The sequence below is a fragment of the Hypanus sabinus genome, chromosome 28 (genome assembly GCF_030144855.1).
Source record: "Hypanus sabinus isolate sHypSab1 chromosome 28, sHypSab1.hap1, whole genome shotgun sequence".
Classification (NCBI taxonomy): Eukaryota; Metazoa; Chordata; class Chondrichthyes; order Myliobatiformes; family Dasyatidae; genus Hypanus; species Hypanus sabinus.
In genome coordinates, this window is record NC_082733.1 from 5,446,838 (window position 1) to 5,465,953 (window position 19,116).

Consider the following 19,116-nt stretch of genomic DNA (forward strand, 5'->3'; position numbering starts at 1 on the left):
AGGAGAAATTATTGAGAGTAAGAACTAATTCCGCTAGACGGAGGAGAGTGGTGGTAGAGGGGAATTGGTTAGGTCTGGAATCCAAAAAAAAACCGAAGAGCTTCGAGACCATCTCAGTGGGGGATGGAGGTATATAGGGACTGGATGTCCATGGTGAAAATAAGACGGAGGGGGCCAGGGAATTTAAAATCATTGAAAAGATTCAAAGCATGAGAAGTGTCACAAACATAGGTGGGAAGAGATTGAACAAGGGGGGATAAGACAGTGTCAAGGTATGCAGAAATGAGTTCAGTGGGGTAGGAGCAAGCTGAGACAATAGGTCTACCTGGACAGGCAGGTTTGTGGATCTCAGGTAGGAGGTAGAAACGGGAAGTGTGGGGTGTGGGAACTTTGAGGTTTGTAGCAGTGGATGGGAGATCCCCAGAGCTAATAAGGTTGGTGATGGTATTGGAGACAATGGCCTGGTGCTCCTTAGTGGGATCATGATCAAGGGGTAAATAAGAGGTGTTATCAGAGAGTTGTCGCTATGCCTCAGCCAGGTAGAGGTCAGTACGCCAGACAACAACAGCTCCCCCCTTATCAGCGGGTTTTATAGCGAGGTTGGGATTGGTGCGGAGGGAGCGGAGAGCAGAGCTTTCGGAGGGAGTGAGGTTGGAATTGGAACAGGGTGTGGTGAAGTCAAGACGGTTAATGTCCCGTCGACAATTAGCAATAAAGAGATCCAGAGCAGGTAGAAGACCAGAGCTGGGTGTCTGTGAAGAGGAGGAGGGTTGAAGATGGGAGGGCTCATCGGTGGGGGTAGGAGAGTCCTTGCCAAAGAAGTAAGCTCGGAGACGGAGCCGGCGGAAGAAGAGTTCAGCGTTATGGAGTACGCAGAACTCATTGAGGTGTGGGCGAAGGGGGACAAAGGTGAGGCCCTTAATGAGGACAGAGCGCTCTGCCTCAGAGAGTTGAAGGTCGGAGGGGATGGTAAAGACCCGGCACGGGTGAGAGATGGGATCAGAGCGGGGAGAGAGGCTGGTGGTGTCAGTGGAGAGGGAAGGGTTGGGGTGAGAGGAAGATGGAGCCTCTGAGGGTCCAGGAGCTGACGATGGGATCTGAGGGAGAGGGGATTGCAGAGTGGTGGTGGGGGAAGGGGAGACGGGAGTTACAATCACAGCATGTGAAGACCCGGCCTGGAGTTCAAGGCTGGAGTTGCAGTCGATGGTTGCGCAATCATTTTGAAGCTGTCCATGGTCGTTGGAACCCGCGTTGATGGTGCTGTAGTTCGGGATCTTTGAAATAAAAAGAAGGATCTGTTTGCTTCTGTTAATGTTCTTTGTATTTGTATAGCAAGGTGCCTTGTTCTAGAAATTCATTTATACACCATTGCTAATATGTCATTTTTAGAATGTTTCCAGGAACAATAAGTACACTTATAAGTACATAGTTTTGGGAATAATCATCAGTCAGTCCCTGAGAAACCAGAGTTTTCATATTGCAGGCTAGACTGAGACAGCATTAGTTTATCCCCATTCTATTTCTATCCTAAGGCCCAGAAATGATGTTCATTTACTGATTTCACAGCACACCCAACCCTAACCATTCCCATTTTCCCCAACTGAGACAGGCCTCAATCTCCTAGCGCCCCAATAGTCACAGGCTTCAGCACTCATCACAGACCAAACAAAATCCCTGTCAGATGCAGGTCCTAAATGTCAGTCCCAAACGTCAGTCACTACATTTCTAAGTCCTATTAATTTCATTTGGGTGGAGATATATCTGTAACAAAGGAGGTGTAAGGTGCTCTTTCTCTCCATTAGCTTACAGGTCAACTTTGGACAAAGTGTAGCACCTGCTTAGACCCCTAATCAGGGTCATGTGAAACCATGGGAGCAGCTGGTGCATATCACAAGCCCTGATTATGCAACTACTGATGCCAGACAGACAATCTCTGAAGAGTATTGATAATGGCTGGGGTCACCAGTCTAGTAAACATATTAACCAGAAGAAGGAAATGGCAAGCCACTTCTGTAGAAAAAAAATTGCCAAGAACAATCATGAACATGAATAGTACCATGTTGAACAGCATGGTACATAATGATTATGATGATTATTAATTTCATACTATTCAAACTTGTTTTCTTTATGACTCTTGAGAGTCAGGTTTTTATGTAGACAATGGTAGTTGCCTCCAGGGGTACAATGCATTACCAGGGTAGTGGGAGAAGGCAATTTGATGAAGTTTAAGAGGCTTAAGATAGACGCATGATGTGAAAGGAATGGAGGGATATGGATGAGACACAGGATATTTAGTATAAATTGGCATCAAGGTTGGTACATTGTCATGAATCAAATGGCCTTTTCAATGCTGTACTGTTGTATGTTCCTATTCTTGATAAGCTTTAGTATTGAATTGCAGCCGCCCTTCTGGGTCAATCTGCATGCCCTTCGGTAGCATTTTATACACATGGCCACAAATAGTCATCAATTGGGTGTTCTCAGAAAATTTTATTAAGATAACCTTAATTCTTAGTTTCAAGTAATTTATATTTGCAACACGTAAGTACAGCTTCACCACAACCAGCATGGAACACTGCACCATTATGTCTATTCCTGCCCTTTTGCTTTCTGGCCTCCAGGTACTACATAATTCATGTAACTGCAGTCCTCTTAATTTCATGGGCCATTACCATTACAATGATTCTTTGATATTTTTAATTAAATCATTTTTGAAAATTCATGTTACTTAAACATTTTTTATCAATTTGTAGAGTAATTTTACAAGATTCTTCAATCTTTGACTTGCCATTTAAAAAAAATTGTACTGACTGCTTTGGTAATTCCTCAGTGCTTCATAATTGGATGATATTTGCTTCTGATTCCTTGATTATTCATATTAACTTTTTAAAAGAGTTATCTTGTTTACCACACTCAAGTCAGAGATTTATTTTTCCAGCATCTATGGAAAGGAATAAACTGTTGATGTTTTGGAAGGGAATGACGAAGAAGCTAGAAGAAGGTGGGGAAGTGGGGAGGAATACAGGCTAGAAGGTAATAGGTGATAGGATACCTTCCCTCAACTCTGCTTTCCACAGGGATCACACTTGCCCTCATTCCCTTGTCTTTTCGTCTCTACCCACTAATCTCCCTCCTGGTACTTATTCTTGCAAACAGAAGATGTGTTACACCTGTACATTCACTCCCACTCTCACCTGTATTCCAGGCCCCAAACAGTCCTTGCAGGTGAGACAAGACTTCACCTGTAAGCTTGTAGGGATTTTTAAATGTGTCCAATGCTCTTGATATGACCTCTTCTACATCAGTGAGACCCAACGTAGATTGGGGGATTGCTTTGTCATGTCCCTTTGCTCTATCCTCAGCAAGCAGGATTTCCAGTCTCCATTCCCATTCTGACATGTCAGTCCAAGGCCTCCACTACTGTTGTGATGAGGCCACTCTCAGGTTGGAGGAGCAAAACCTTATATTCCATCTGGGTAGCCTCCAACCTGATGGCATAAACCTCAATTTCTCTATCTTCCAATAATATTTCCCCCTCCACATTTCCTTCTCTTCAGTTCTTCACTCAGGCTCTCCTCTTACCTGTTCTCTTCTCCTCACCTGCTTATCACCTCTCCCTCTCCTGGTGCCCCTCCTCTTTCCTTTCTTCATCATCTAATCTCCTGTCCTATCAGATTCTGCTTTCTTCAACCCTTTACCTTTTCCACCTGTTACCTCCTAACTTCAGAATCAGAATTAGGATTAATATCACTGGCATATGTTTTGAAATTTGTTATTTTCTGCGGCAGTACATTCTAATCCATAATGAAAAAAACTATAAGTTACAAAAGAGGTATATATAACAAAATTAAATTACATAGGTAGTGCAAAAAGAGAGGAAATTAATAGTGAGGTAGTGTTCTTGGATTCATTGTCCATTCAGAAATCTGAATGGCGGTTGAGAAGAAGCTGTTCCTAAAACATTGAGTGTGTCTTCAGACTCCTGTACTCCTTGTAGCAATGAGAAGAGGGTATGTCTTGGGTGATGGGGGTCCTCAATGGCAGATGCTGCCTTTCTGAGGCATTACCTTTTGAAGACATCTTTAATGCTGGGGAGGCTAGTGCCCATGATGGAACTGGTTGAGTTTACAACATTCTGCATTTTTTCCAATCCTGTGCAGCAGCCCTTCCATACCAGACAGTGATGCAACCAATTAAAATGCTCTCTATCAATAGAAATTTGTGAATATCAGAAAATATTGTGGAGACATACCAAATCTCCTCAAACTCCAAATGAAATAAAGCTGCTGTTGTGCCTTCTTTATAATTACATCAGTATGTTGGGCTCTGGATAAATCTTCAGAGATTTTGACACCCAGGAATTTGAAACTGCACCTTTTCCACTGCTGATCCCTCAATGACTTGTGAGTGTTCCCTCAACTTCCCCTTCCTGAAGTCCGCTATCAATTCCCTTGTCGTACTGATGTTGAGTACAAGGTTGTTGTTGCAACACCACTCAACCAGCTGATCTGTCAGGTTCCTGTGTGCCTTCACCATGGGAAATTCTCCCAACAATAACCATATAACCATATAACAACCACAGCACGGAAACAGGCCATCTTGGCCCTCCTAGTCCGTGCCGAACCCTTAATCTCACCTAGTCCCACCTACCTGCACTCAGCCCATAACCCTCCACTCCTTTCCTGTCCATATACCTATCCAATTTTACCTTAAATGACACAACTGAAATGGCCTCTACTACTTCTACAGGAAGCTCATTCCACACAGCTATCACTCTTTGAGTAAAGAAATACCCCATCGTGTTTCCCTTAAACTTCTGCCCCCTAACTCTCAAATCATGTCCTCTAGTTTGAATCTCCCCCCTCTCAATGGAAACAGCCTGTTCACGTCAACTCTATCTATCCCTCTCAAAATTTTAAATACCTCGATCAAATCCCCCCTCAACCTTCTACGCTCCAATGAATAGAGACCTAACTTGTTCAACCTTTCTCTGTAACTTAATTGCTGAAACCCAGGTAACATCCTAGTAAATCGTCTCTGCACTCTCTCTAATTTATTGATATCTTTCCTATAATTCGGTGACCAGAACTGCACACAATATTCCAAATTTGGCCTTACCAATGCCTTGTACAACTTTAGCATTACATCCCAACTTCTGTACTCAATGCTTTGATTTATAAAGGTCAGCATTCCAAAAGCCCTCTTCACCACCCTATCTACATGAGACTCCACTTTCAGGGAACTATGCACAGTTATTCCTAGATCTCTCTGTTCCTCTGCATTCCTCAATGCCCTACCATTTACTCTGTATGTTCTATTTGGATTATTCCTGCCAAAATGTAGAACCTCACACTTCTCAGCATTAAACTCCATCTGCCAACGTTCAGCCCATTCTTCTAACCAGCATAAATCTCCCTGCAAGCTTTGAAAATCCACCTCATTATCCACAACACCTCCTACCTTAGTATCATCGGCATACTTACTAATCCAATTTACCACCCCATCATCCAGATCATTTATGTATATTACAAACAACATTGGGCCCAAAACAGATCCCTGAGGCACCCCGCTAGTCACCGGCCTCCATCCCGATAAACAATTATCCACCACTACTCTCTGGCATCTCCCATCTAGCCACTGTTGAATCCATTTTATTACTCCAGCATTAATACCTAACGACTGAACCTTCTTAACTAACCTTCCATGTGGAACTTTGTCAAAGGCTTTGCTGAAGTCCATATAGACTACATCCACTGCCTTACCCTTGTCAACATTCCTCGTAACTTCTTCAAAAAATTCAATAAGGTTTGTCAAACATGACCTTCCACGCACAAATCCATGCTGGCTACTTCTAATCAGATCCCATCTATCCAGATAATTATAAATACTATCTCTAAGAATACTTTCCATTAATTTACCCACCACTGATGTCAATCTGACAGGTCTATAATTGCTAGGCTTCCTTCTAGAACCCTTTTTAAACAATGGAACCACATGAGCAATACGCCAATCCTCCGGCACAATCCCCGTTTCTAATGACATCTTAAAGATCTCCGTCAGAGCTCCTGCTATTTCTACACAAACTTCCCTCAAGGTCCTGGGGAATATCCTGTCAGGACCCGGAGATTTATCCACTTTTAAATTTCTTAAAAGCGCCAGTACCTCCACCTTTTTAATTGTCATAGGTTCCATAACTTCCTTGTTTCCCACACCTTAGACAATTCAATATCCTTTTCCTTAGTGAATACCGAAGAGAAGAAATCATTCAAAATCTCTCCCATCTCCTTCGGTTCCACACATAGCTGACCACTCTGATTCTCTAAGGGGCCAATTTTATCCCTCACTATCCTCTTGCTTTTAATATAACTGTAGAAACCTTTCGGATTTACTTTCACCTTATTTGCCAAATCGTATCTTCTTTTAGCTTTTCTAATCTCTTTCTTAAGATTCCTTTTACATTCTTTATATTCCTCGAGCAATTCCTTTACTCCATGCTGCCTATATCTATTGTAGACATCCCTCTTTTTCTGAACCAAATTTCTAATATCCCTTGAAAACCATGGTGCTCTCAAACCTTTAACCTTTCCTTTCAACCTAACAGGAACATAAAGATTCTGTACCCTCATAATTTCACCCTTAAATGACCTCCATTTCTCTATTACATCCTTCCCATAAAACAACTTGACCCAATCCACTCTCTCTAAATCCCTTCGCATCCCCTCAAAGTTAGCCTTTCTCCAATCAAAAATCTCAACTCTAGGTCCAGTCCTGTCCTTCTCCATAATTATTTTGAAGCTAATGCTATTGTGATCACTGGACCCGAAGTGCTCCCCAACACATACATCTGTCAGCTGACCTATTGCATTCCCTAACAGGAGATCCAACACTACCCCATCTCTAGTCGGTACTTCTATGTATTGTTGCAAAAAACTATCCTGCACACACTTCACAAACTCTAAACCATCCAGCCCTTTTACAGAATGAGCTTCCCAGTCTACGTGTGGAAAATTAAAATCTCCCACAATCACCACCTTATGTTTACTACAAATATCTGCTATCTCCTTACACATTTGCTCTTCCAACTCACGCGCCCCATTAGGTGGCTTATAATACACTCCTATCAGTGTTACTGCATCTTTCCCATTCTTCAATTCCACCCAAATGGCCTCCCTAGAGGAGCTCTCTAATCTATCCTTCCAAAGCACTGCCATAAGATTTTCTTGGACAAGCAATGCAACACCTCCTCCTCTGGCCCCTCCTACTCTATCACACCTGAAGCAACTAAATCCAGGAATATTTAGTTGCCAATCACACCCTTCCTGCAACCATGTTTCACTAATAGCTACAACATCATAATTCCAGGTATCAATCCACCCTTTAAGCTCATCCACCTTTCTTACAATGCTCCTAGCATTAAAATAGATACATTTAAGATACTCTCCATCTCCTCCTCTCTTTCCATCCCTAACAATGCATTCAAATTTATTATCTTTTTCTTTCTTCTCCCCTACATCTTCGGGCTGAGCGCATCCCTTCTCCATCACCTGCCTTTCCTCCCTCACACACTGTCTATTTACTTGCTCCATTGGTGAACTAACCTCCTCTCCCATAGTCTCCTCAAATAGTCTCCCGGCCCCCCATCTTACTAGTTTAAAGTCCGCCCTGTAGCCCTAGCAAACCTCTCAATTGTGTCATCAGCCAATTTATAAATGATATTAGAGCTGTGCCTAGCTGCACAGTTGTGGGTGTAAAGAGAGTAGAGTAGTGGGCTAAGCACTCATCCTTGATTCACTCAGATCAGAATTCATCCCAGTGGGGAAATCAAGCATCCAGTTGCAGAGTATCAGGTTTTGGAGCTTGTTATTTAGAACTGAGGGTATGATTGTGTTGAACACTGAGTTGTAGTCAATAAACAGCAGCCTGATGAAGGTACTAAATATTGTCCAGGTGATCCAAGGCCCATTGGTGAGCCAGTGAGAATGTATCTGCTGTAGACCTATTGTGGCAATAGGCAAATTGCAGTGTGTCCAGGTCCTTGCTTAAGCAAGAGTTGATTCTAGCCATGACCAACATAGCAAAGCACTTCATCACAGTCATTGGGCAATAGTTCACACTGCTCTTCATCACTAGTATGATTGTCCTTTTAAAGCAGGTGGGAACCTCCAACTGCAACAGTGAGAGTTTGAAGATGTCCTTGAACACTCCCGCCAGTTGGTTTTCATGGGTTTTCTGAGCCCAGTCAGATACACCATCAGGACCTGATGCCCTGCGTGGGTTCATGTTCTTGAAAGATGTTTTGACGTCAGCCTCTGAGATGGAGATCACAGGGTCACCAGGCAACTCGAGCATTTGCACAGATTTAGTTTTATTCTGCCTTTCAAAGCGTGCCTAAAAGGCATTGAGCTTATCATGGAGTGATGCATCATGGCTATAGGTTTTGCTTTGTAGGAAGTAATGGCCAACAACCCCTGCCAGAGCTAACGTGCATCCAATTCTGTCTTTAACCTCAATTGGAATTGTTTTCTCACTTTTAAAATAGCCTTCTGTGGGTCGTACTGGACTTATTGTATAGTTCTGGATCACCGATCTTTACTGCCACAGATCTAGCCCTCAGCAGACTGAATAGCCCGCAACTTTTAGTTTGGGTATGTCCGGTGTGTTCTTTTCACTTTTGAAGTGAAGCTTTTCACTTCACTCTTACATTTTCCCATCCACTTGGCTTTATGTATCAGTTTGTAGCTTGTACTCCTTTCCTTTCCCCAACCCCTTCTTTTCCAGTCTTGATGAAAGGTCTCAGCCCAAAATGTCGACTGTTCATAGTAAATTTATTATCAAAGTACAGATACTTACAAAGTACGTTACCATTACAACCCTTCTATTTTCTTGCAGACATAATCAGTAAATCCAAGAACCACAGTAGAATCAATGCAAGACTGCACCCAACTGGGTGTTTCAGTAACCGATGTGTAATAGGCGACAAACTGTGCAAATACAAAAGATTATAGAAATAATAATAAATGAGCAATAGGTAAGAGTCTCAGCACCTACTACCTGCCGGATGATTGCTGCTGGAGAAGGAATCTGTGAGCAGCCTATCACTGTGTGCCTTGCTGTGGCAGGGGGTAGGCCACTCTCCTTTATGTGGTGTCCCTCTCTTTCAATGAACGTCAGTAATATTTATAGGATAGTATCATGGTTCTGCATTTATGGATTGGACTATTTTGTTTATGGACTGTGGACTTTTTTCAGACTTATTGTTATATATTCTGTTTTTTTAAAATCGCCCGTATACTTTCTGTTTTGTTATGTGACGGGAGGGTGCTTGGGGGTTGATGTTCTGTCGGTTTTTTGTGTGGGGGAGGAGTTGTTTTTTGGGGGGAGCAATGTTCCTGTTCCATTTTATGCAGGGGGAGGGAGGATTGATGATTGGGATGCACAGTTTTTTTTTTGCACAGTGAATAAGTTTTGATGTTTCTCTCTGAACAACTCAAGTTCTTTCTTTGTTTCGTGGCTATCTAGAGAATACAAATCTCAGAGTTGTATAGGGATACATGATTTGATAATAAATGAACATTTCAATTACAAAAATATAGAGAACAGGCAATGAAGAGTCCTTGAAAGTGAGTTCATAGGCTGTGGGAAGTGAGTTCATAGGCTGTGAGTTCATAGTGATGGGGCAGGTAAAGTTATCCCCACTGGTTCAAGAGCCTGTTGACTGAGGGGTACTAAATGTTTCTGAACCTGGTAGTGTTATTCCTTTTCATAGAGGGTGCCTGACCTACTGAGTTCTCCAGCAGTTTGTGTGCATTGATCTGGATCTCCAGCATTTTTTTCTTAGTTTCTTGCAGGATCTTGTTTGTATACATTTAGCCACTGGTAATTTCTCAATGTTAAGTTTGTATCCTTTTTTTCATTTTACTTTTGTGAGCAACAGCCTCCACAAACTGCTCTGTCTGCCATTTTGATATTTTCTATTTGAAGCTGTCCTTCATTTCCTCTGACTCACCTAGTTACAGTATGTCATTTGTTATTTTGTTGCGCTGTCTGTGTCACACATTCTTATGTTCTCGCAGTATATTTATATGAATTTACGTGCAAATTTTTATCTAGAGCTGTGATGTATCAGTTACGTATTCAAAAATTAACTTAATTCTGAACAATATTGCTAGTATGTTTTTTCAGGTAATGACCAACATTGGTCATGAGGTTGGTTATGACTAGACTGAACTCCTGCCTCAGCAAGGACCTGGACCCTGTGCAGTTTGCCTGTCGCCACAATAGGTCAATGGCGGACACAATCTCAATGTCTCTTCACATGGGCTTAGACCACCTGGACAATATAAACACCTATGCCAGGATAGTTTATCGACTATAGCTGAGTATTTAACACCATCATTCCCACAATCCTGATTGAGAAGTTACAGAACCTGGACCTCTATATCTCCCTCTGCAATTGGATCCTTGACTTCCAGACCAGAACACCACTGTCTGTGCTGATATTGATATATCCCATCAACAGTGGTGCACCTCCAGGGTGTGTGCTTAGCGCACTGCTCTACTCTCTCTGTACCAATAACCGTGTAGCTAGGCATAGCTCAAATACCATCTTTAAGTTTGCTGATGATATAACCATTGCTGGTAGAATCTCAGATGGTGACGAGAGGGCATACGGGAGAGAGATATGTCAACTAGTGGAGTGGTGTTGCAGCAACAATCTGGCACTGAATGTCAGTAAGACAAAAGAGCTGATTGTGGACTTCAGGAAGGGTAAGACAAAGGTTCACATACTAACCCTTATAGAAGGAGCAGAAGTGGAGAGAGTGAGCAGTTTCAAGTACGTGAGTGTTAAGATCTCTGAGGATCTAACCTGGTCCCAATATATTGATGCAGCTACAAAGAAGGCAAGACAGCAACTATACTTCATTAGGAGTTTGAAGAGATTTGGTAGAACTTCTATAGATGTACCATGAAGAGCATTATGACAGGCTGCCATCCAGTTCCTAAATGGCCATTGAACCTGTGAACACTACCTCACTTTTTTTTAATATACGTTATTACTGTTTTTGCACAATTTTTAATCTATTCAATATACGTATACTGCGATTGATTTACCTATTTATTATTATTATTTTCTTCTATATTATGTATTACTGTCAAGTCAAACTAGTTTCTAGAAAGTATTGGGACCTATAGGCAAAAGAAAATAAAATTTAAAAGTAATAACAAGAATCCATTGATAGACCGGATAGAACCCACAGCCTGAGTACTGCTTCTGCCCGGAACATTGGGGGGACTCTGCAGCATCACAGCGACAGTCTGGGAGCAGTGTTGGAATCTGCGGTAAGATACTGAACTTTAAATAACTTAAGAGACTGTTTCATGGAAAAGAACACTGCTGTCACTGCATTTGGGTTAGCGCTAGCTTCGTCGTGGGGATCATCGTGTGCAGGCGCTTCTTGGAAACGGCATGAAGTTTAAGAAGAGCTCGCGAACCTCCGGGAGGGTTCGCCCGGTTTGAAAACATAACAGTCTATTAGAGAAATGGAGACTGTGCAGGTCAGAATCTGTCAACAAAGTCCGGAGAGACAGCTAGTTTTTTCACCTTGTGACTAGTGACTAAGGACTAATGACTGATGGAACTAACGGAACTATCAAACTGCCACACTTGCGAAAAATAAAAGGAGGAGAAAGGAAAAGTTGTTTGGTCATTGAGTGGAATCCGGTTAAAAAACCTTCGGGTAGGTGCATTCAATCTCTTTCAAGTGGGAAGCTGCACGTGTTCAAAGAAGAACAAGAACTCCAACTTGACATTGGACTGCTGCTGCTAAGTTAACAAATTTCACGACACATGCCAGTGATAACAAACCTGATTCCGATTCTGAAATAGATATTTTCGCAGTTTAAAAATATGTATATTTATAGCAAGACTTCATCTATGTTAATCAGTGAGTTGTAGTATTTTAAAGCAAAGATAAATAGAATAGGAGGAACTAATAGAATAAGACCATTTGACAAGTTAAAAAGTCCTTTATAATTATTTCAATGTAGCAATAAACCATGTGGGATTGTACTGCCATCTTCTGTTTAATCAAATCTAAAAATTAGCTCTATTTGTCATATGTATATCAAAGCATACAGAGAAATGCTTCATTTGTGTCAAATCAAAACAGCAAGGATTGTGCTGGGGGCAGCCTGCAAGCACTTCTGGCAGCTACATGGTATGCACACATAATACTAATCCTAACCAGTACATCTTTGGAGTGTGGGAGGAAACCGAAATGCCCAAAAGAAACCCATGGAGCCACCAAGAGATTGTACAAACTCCTACAGACAGTGGCAGGAATCGATTCACAATCGGTGATCCAAACACTGTAAAGTGATTGTCCTAAAGTGCTGCCCTATCATTTGTTAATTTTGTTAAAATGTTGTGCTTTTAATGAAAACAATCACAAGATATAAGGTGTTGAAACAAAGGTATTTATGCTTATATTTTTCCTGCCATTCATACATTGATACCACAATTGTGCAGCTGTTGATAAAGGATCAAGGCATGGTGAGGGAGGGTAGTTAAAAGGCACCAGCAATCATGGTCACAACAGGTCTCAAAGGAGAACTGTTTGGATGCAGTGATAACAATCTGATGTATTAGACAGTCCAGAAAAGGAACTGAGAGGTAATACCTATAAAAAAGGAGTCTGTGAGCAGTCTATTGCTGTGGCAGGCGGGTAGGCCTCTCTGCCTTGTGTGATGTCCCCCTCGATGGATGTTGGTGGATGATATCGTGGTTCTGCATTTACGATTGGACTATTGTGTTTATGGTCTGTGGACTTTTTCAGATATGGTTTTTATATTCTGTGTTTTCTTGTTCCTTTTCTGTTTTGTTGTGCGACGGCAGGGTATTTGGGCATTGATATTATGTTAGTTTTTTGTGTGGGGTAGGTGCAGTTTTTTGGGGGGGGGGGGTCACTGTTCCTGTTCCATTTTGTGTGGGGGAAGGGTTTTGGGGGGGATGCCATTCTCTTTTGTCTTAGGGGTGGATTTGATGTTTCTGTCTAAACAATTTTAATGTTCTTTTTGTGTTTAGTGGCTATCTAGAGAAATACAAATATCAGAGTTGTATGTGGATACATACTTTGATAATAAATGAACCGTTGAAAAAGCATCCACACCTTCAAAGGAAATGTACTGTATTTAGTAGACTTTTTTTAATCAATTCTTGCCCATTTGTTTGTTTTTCTCCCTATCCTCCTCCATTGTCTTCATTTTGACACTGCTTATCAACACAGATTTCTCTTTAGATCATAACCTATAAGAGTTCATCATGGCCACTGTAAGAAAAGTGCTGGTTTGTGTTTAATTAATAGGAGGTGACACTTGAATGTGGAAAACCACATAGTGGTTATATTTTCTACCTCCTGAGATACAGGAGATAATTTCTACATGATCATAATAGAGTCCAATTATGATATATAATTATCTAAAACAAGTGATTCTAGATCAAATAGAAACATAAACCCAAAAATAATCAGTGGTCTTAAAGTTTAAAATTAAGTAATTTAGATGAGTAATATGTACAGAAGTATTGGACAACTTGCATGTAACAGTATTCCTCCAGTGGAGGTTTGAAGCTAAAAGAATGAGCCACCAATGTTGTTCATTATCATCTAGATGAGATAATTTATTCTGTTTACTTAATATTGTTGAACAGGTAAATAAATAAGAAAATATGTATTAATATATTGTATTTTTTCCTTCCCAGGGAATTATTTTCTTCTGATGGATCAATTATTGAAAATGAAGTAACAAAGGTATCAAGATAACTGTAAAATTTATCATTCATATTTAAAATGCTTGGAAAAAAATGTAATTTAACCCTGGAGCTGTCTTCGGTAGAACCATAAAACCAACTGACAATTAACAGCATTAAATATGATTAGAGGTTCAGAGAAACTTTTTGCTGAATCTAACTGAAAATCTTGTTTTTTTTCTGATGCTTTTACAAAATTAGCCATGTTAAATAACAGGAAAATATTATCTAGTCATTTATATTTGGAGCAATGACACTCAGTGGCCACTCTATTAGGTATTTCCCATACAATAAAGTGGCCACTGAATGTCTGTTCGCAGTCTTCTACTACTGTGGTGCATCCACTTCATGGTTCAATATGTTGTGCATTCAGAAATGCTCTTCTTCACATATAGCACTATTGTAATGCATGGTTATTTCAGTCAGTTCGAACCAGTCTGGTCATTCTACTCTGACCTCTCTTATTAATTAGGCATTTTCACCCATAGAACTGCTACTCAGTGTATGTTGATTTTTGTTTTTAGCATCATTCTCTGTAAAACTCTAGAAACTGGTTTGCATGAATATCCCAGGAGAATAGCAGTTTCTGAGATACTCAAACCACTCCGTGAGTCATCAACAATCATTCCATGGTCAAAGTCACTTAGTCATTTCTTCCCTAATCTGATGTTTGGTCTGAACAACCAACCTCTTGTCTGCCACTTAATTGGCTGATTTGTATTAATGAGCAGGTGTACCTAATAAAGTGTCCACTACCGTATATGCATAATTTTCTAACTATAATGTCTCTTATAGTTGATTGTATTATTGTTTACAGCTGGCTATTTCTAATTACCATTCCAACAACTGACAACTTAACTCTGGATGTAGCATTGAAAATAGTACATTATAACATATCAAAATGCACAGTATCAATGCCTGAAGTTTAATAAATTTCCCCTTGTCATGGAATCCCTCCTTGCTTAGTCACTCTGTGCTTCCAGAAACTCCTTTTTTGAAATCCTCAGTTCTTCCTGTGGTACTTCATTTCTTGACCAGCTTATTGATATTTCTTTTTTATACTGTTTACATCTACTTACTTACACCTCTTTACCCTAGTTACATCTGCTTACGTCACTGTTCAAATTTTTTCTCTGAAATGCATCTCCTCAATCAAGGTTTTGTTTACTCTTTCAAATCTAGTTTACATATTTCCATATTTCTTTGCAACCTCATGACCAACCCTGTCTGAAACTACTGAATTTCACTTAACATGAGAAATAGTCAGAATACAGCACAAACAAACCTATTGGCTCACCGCATACACCGAAGACCATAAGACAGTAAGACATAGAAGCAGAATTAGGCCATTCAGCCCATCATGTTTGCTCTACCATTTGACCATGGCTGATTTATTTTCTGTTTTACCCTCATTCTCTCCCCTTCTCCCTGTAACCTTTGATGCCTTTACTAATCAAGAGCTCATCAATTTCTGCTTTAAATATACCCAATGACTTGGCATCCACGGTAGTCTGTGGCAATGAATTGTACAGATTCACCACCTTCTGACTAAAAAGAAATTCCACTTCATCTTTGTTCCAATAGGACTTCCTTCTATTCTGAGGCTGTACCCTCTGGTCCTCGACTCTCCTTATTTGAAACATTCTCTCAACATTCACTCAATATGGACCTTTCAATTTTTGGTAGGTTTCAATGATAACCCCCTTCAATCTCCTAAATTCCAGTGAGTTCAGAAGCCGTCAAATGCTCCTCAAACATTAACCCTTTCATTCTTGGGATCATTCCCTTAAACCTCCTTTGTACTCTCTTCAATGCCAGCTCATCCTTTTTTAGATAAGGGGCTCAAAACTGCTAATAATACACCAAGAGTGGTCTGACCAATGCCTTATAAAGCCTCAGCATTATATCTTTACTCTAGTCCTCTTAACATTGCATTTGCCTTTCTTACGACGCATTCAGCCTGCAAGTTAACCTTCAGGGAATCCTGCATGAGGACTGACCTTTTTGTACCTCTGATTTTTTTAAATCTTCTACCTGTTTAGGAAATAGTGTACACTTTTATTCCTTCTATCAAAGTGCATAATCATACACTTCCCATCTGCCATTTATTTGCCCATTCTCTTTAATCTAAGTCCTTCTGCAGACTCCTTGCTTCCTCAACACTATCTTTGTATCGTCTGCAAACTTGGCTATAAGTCTAGTTTATTAAACAACACCCAATTCAGAATAGCCTTTTTCCTAGTGGGCTTGACCACAAGCTGCTCAAAAGTCTTGTAGATTCCTTCTCTTGTGATCTAGCACCAACCTGATTTTCCCATTCTGCCCGTGTATTGAAATCCACCATGACCATCATAATATTTCCCTTTTTAACATTCCTTTTCTATCTACCATTGTAATTTATACTCCTCATCCTGGCTAATGTTTAGAGACCTGTATATAACTTAATCAGTCTTTATATCCTTGCAGTTTCCTAACTCTACCAACAAGATTCTACATCTTACTGTCCTATGTCACTTTTCTAAGGATTTGATTTCATTTTTTTAACCAACAATGACAACCCTTCCCCTCTGCCATCTGTCTGTCCATTCAATATGATGTGTATCCTTGGATGTTCAGTTCCCAGCTCTGAACTTCCTTTAGACATGATTCTGTGATGCCCACTATGTCATAGCTGCCAAATTCTGACTTACCATCTACCATATTTCCTATACTGCATATAACACCTTTAGCCCTGTATTTACCACCTTTCTTCTAATTTTGTCTGAAGTCATGTTGCCTGAAGTTAAATTCGTATCCCTTTCTAATTTTTTTTGTATTATCTTTTATTCTGGAGACTTTCACTATCCTCCCTGTAGTCCCCATTTCCTTTTATTTTATCCATACTTTTCCAAGCTGTTGAACCCTGAAGTGGCAAGACTGTGTTGGCTCACAAAGTAATCCCATACCCTATGGAATTTCCTGTAAGCTATTACTGTATTCCAATTAACAGCATCCTCTTCCTCCCCAGACATACACCAGAGATAATTTGCACTGGGCAGTTAATCTACAAGTTATAGGTCTTTGGAATGTGGATGGGAACAAGAGTATTTGGAAGAAACTGAAACATTCATAGGGAGATTATACAAGCTCCAGACAGACAGCCATAGAAACAGCAAACCTACAGCACAATACAGGCTCTTCGGCCCACAATGCTGTGCCAAACATGTACTTACTTTAGAAGTTACCTTGGGTTACTCATAGCCCTCTATTTTTCTAAGCGCCATATACCTATCCAGGAGCCTCTTCAAAGACCCTATTGTATCCACCTGCACCACCATCAGCGGCAGCCCATTCCACAGACTCACGAATCTCTACGTAAAAACAACAGCAACAACAACTTACCCCTGACATCTCCTCTGCACCTTCTTCCAGGCAGCTTAAAACTGTGTCTTCTCGTGTTAGCCACTTCAGCCCTAGGAAAAAGCCTCTGACTATCCACACGATCAATGCCTGTCATCATCTTATGCACCTCTATCAGGTCACCTCTCATCCTACGTTGCTCCAAGGAGAAAAGGCCAAGTTCACTCAACCTATTGTCATAAAGCATACTTGCTAATCCTGGCAACATCCTTGAAAATCTCCTCTGCACCCTTTCTATAGTTTCTATGTCCTTCCTGTAGTGAGGTGACCAGAACTGAGTACAGTACTCCAAGTGGGGTCTGACCAGGGTCTTATATAGCTCTAACATTACCTCTTGGCTCTTGAACTCAATCACACAGTTGATGAAGGCCAATGCATTGTACGCCTTCTTAACTACACAGTCAACCTGCACAGTAGCTTTGAGTGTCCTATGGACTCGGACCCCAAAATCCTTCTGATCCTTCACACTGCCAAAAGTATTACCATTAATACTATATTCTGCCATCATATTTGACCTACAAAAATGAACCACCTCACATTTATCTGGGTTGAATTCTATCTGCCACTTCTCAGCCCAGTTTTGCATCCTATCAATGTCCCTCTGTAACCTCTGACAGCCCTCTACACTATCCACAAAACCCCTAACCTTTGTGTCATCAGCAAATTTACTAACTCATCCCTCCACTTCCTCATCCAGGTCATTTATGAAGATCATGAAGAGAAGAGGTCACAGAACAGATCCCTGAGGCACACCACTGGTCACCAACCTCCATGCAGAATATGACCCATCTAAAACCACTCTTTGCCTTCTGTGTGCAAGCCAGTTCTGGATCCACAAAGTAATGTCCTCTTGGATCCTATGCTTCCTTATTTTCTCAATAAGCCTTGCATGGCATATCTTATCAAATGCCTTGCTGAAATCCATAAACACTATATCTACTGTTCTACCTTCATCAATGTGATTAGTCACATCCTCAAAAAATTCAAACAGGCTTGTAATGCACAACTTGCCTTTAACAAAGCCATGCTAACTATTTCTAATCAAATTATGCCTCTCCAAATGTTCATAAATCCTGCCACTCAGGATCTTCTCTATCAAATTACCATGCACTGAAGTAAGACTCACTGGTGTATAATTTCCTGGGCTACCTCTACTCCCCATCTTGAATAAGGGAACATTTGCAACCTTCCAATCCTCTGGAACCTCTCCTATCCCCATTGATGATGCAAAGATCATTGCCAGAGGCTCAGCAATCTCATCCCTAGCTTCCCACAGTACCCTGGGGTATGTCTCGTCTAGTCCCACTGACTTACCCAACATGATGTTTTCTATAAGCTCCAGCACATCCTCCTTAATGTCTATATGTTCAAGCTTTTCAGTCTGTTGCAAGTCATCCCTACAATCGCCAAATTCCTTTTCCGTAGTGAATACTGAAGCAAAGTATTAATTACTTCTGCTATCTCTTCCGTTTCCATACACACTTTTCCACTGTCATTGTCCTCATGCTTTTCACATTCTTGTTGAATGCCTTGGGGTTTCCTTAATTCTGCTTACCAAGGCCGCCTCATGTCCCCTTCTGGTTCTCCTAATTTCATTCTTAAGCTCCTTCCTGCTCGCCTTATAATTTTCTAGATCTCCATCGTTACCTAGTTGTTTGAACCTTTCGTAAGCCTTTCTTTTCTTCTTGACTAGATTTTCAACTGCCTTTGCACACCACTGTTTCTGTACTGTACCATCCTTTCCTTGTCTTGTTAGAACATACCTGAGCAGAACGCCACACAAATATCTTCTGCCGTACACTTCTTTTTTTTTATAAACATCTCTTTATTGTTTTTTCAGAATGAAAAGAAAGCACATTAAATCATCCATAGATTTGAAAGTGCAGCAAAGTTAAAGAAAAGGGAAAAAT

The 19,116-nt window shown here is 40.8% G+C and overlaps 1 protein-coding gene across 5 annotated transcripts in view; it reads left to right on the forward strand.

The window, feature by feature from the left end:
* Positions 1-19,116, forward strand: part of tex9 (testis expressed 9) — a 98,626-nt gene that overhangs the window by 17,012 nt on the left and 62,498 nt on the right. For all 5 annotated transcript variants that reach the window (XM_059952537.1, XM_059952538.1, XM_059952535.1 and 2 more), the window contains one exon: positions 13,760-13,808. In XM_059952537.1, the coding sequence (XP_059808520.1) occupies positions 13,760-13,808 (49 nt within the window). The remainder of the gene's footprint in view (positions 1-13,759; positions 13,809-19,116) is intronic.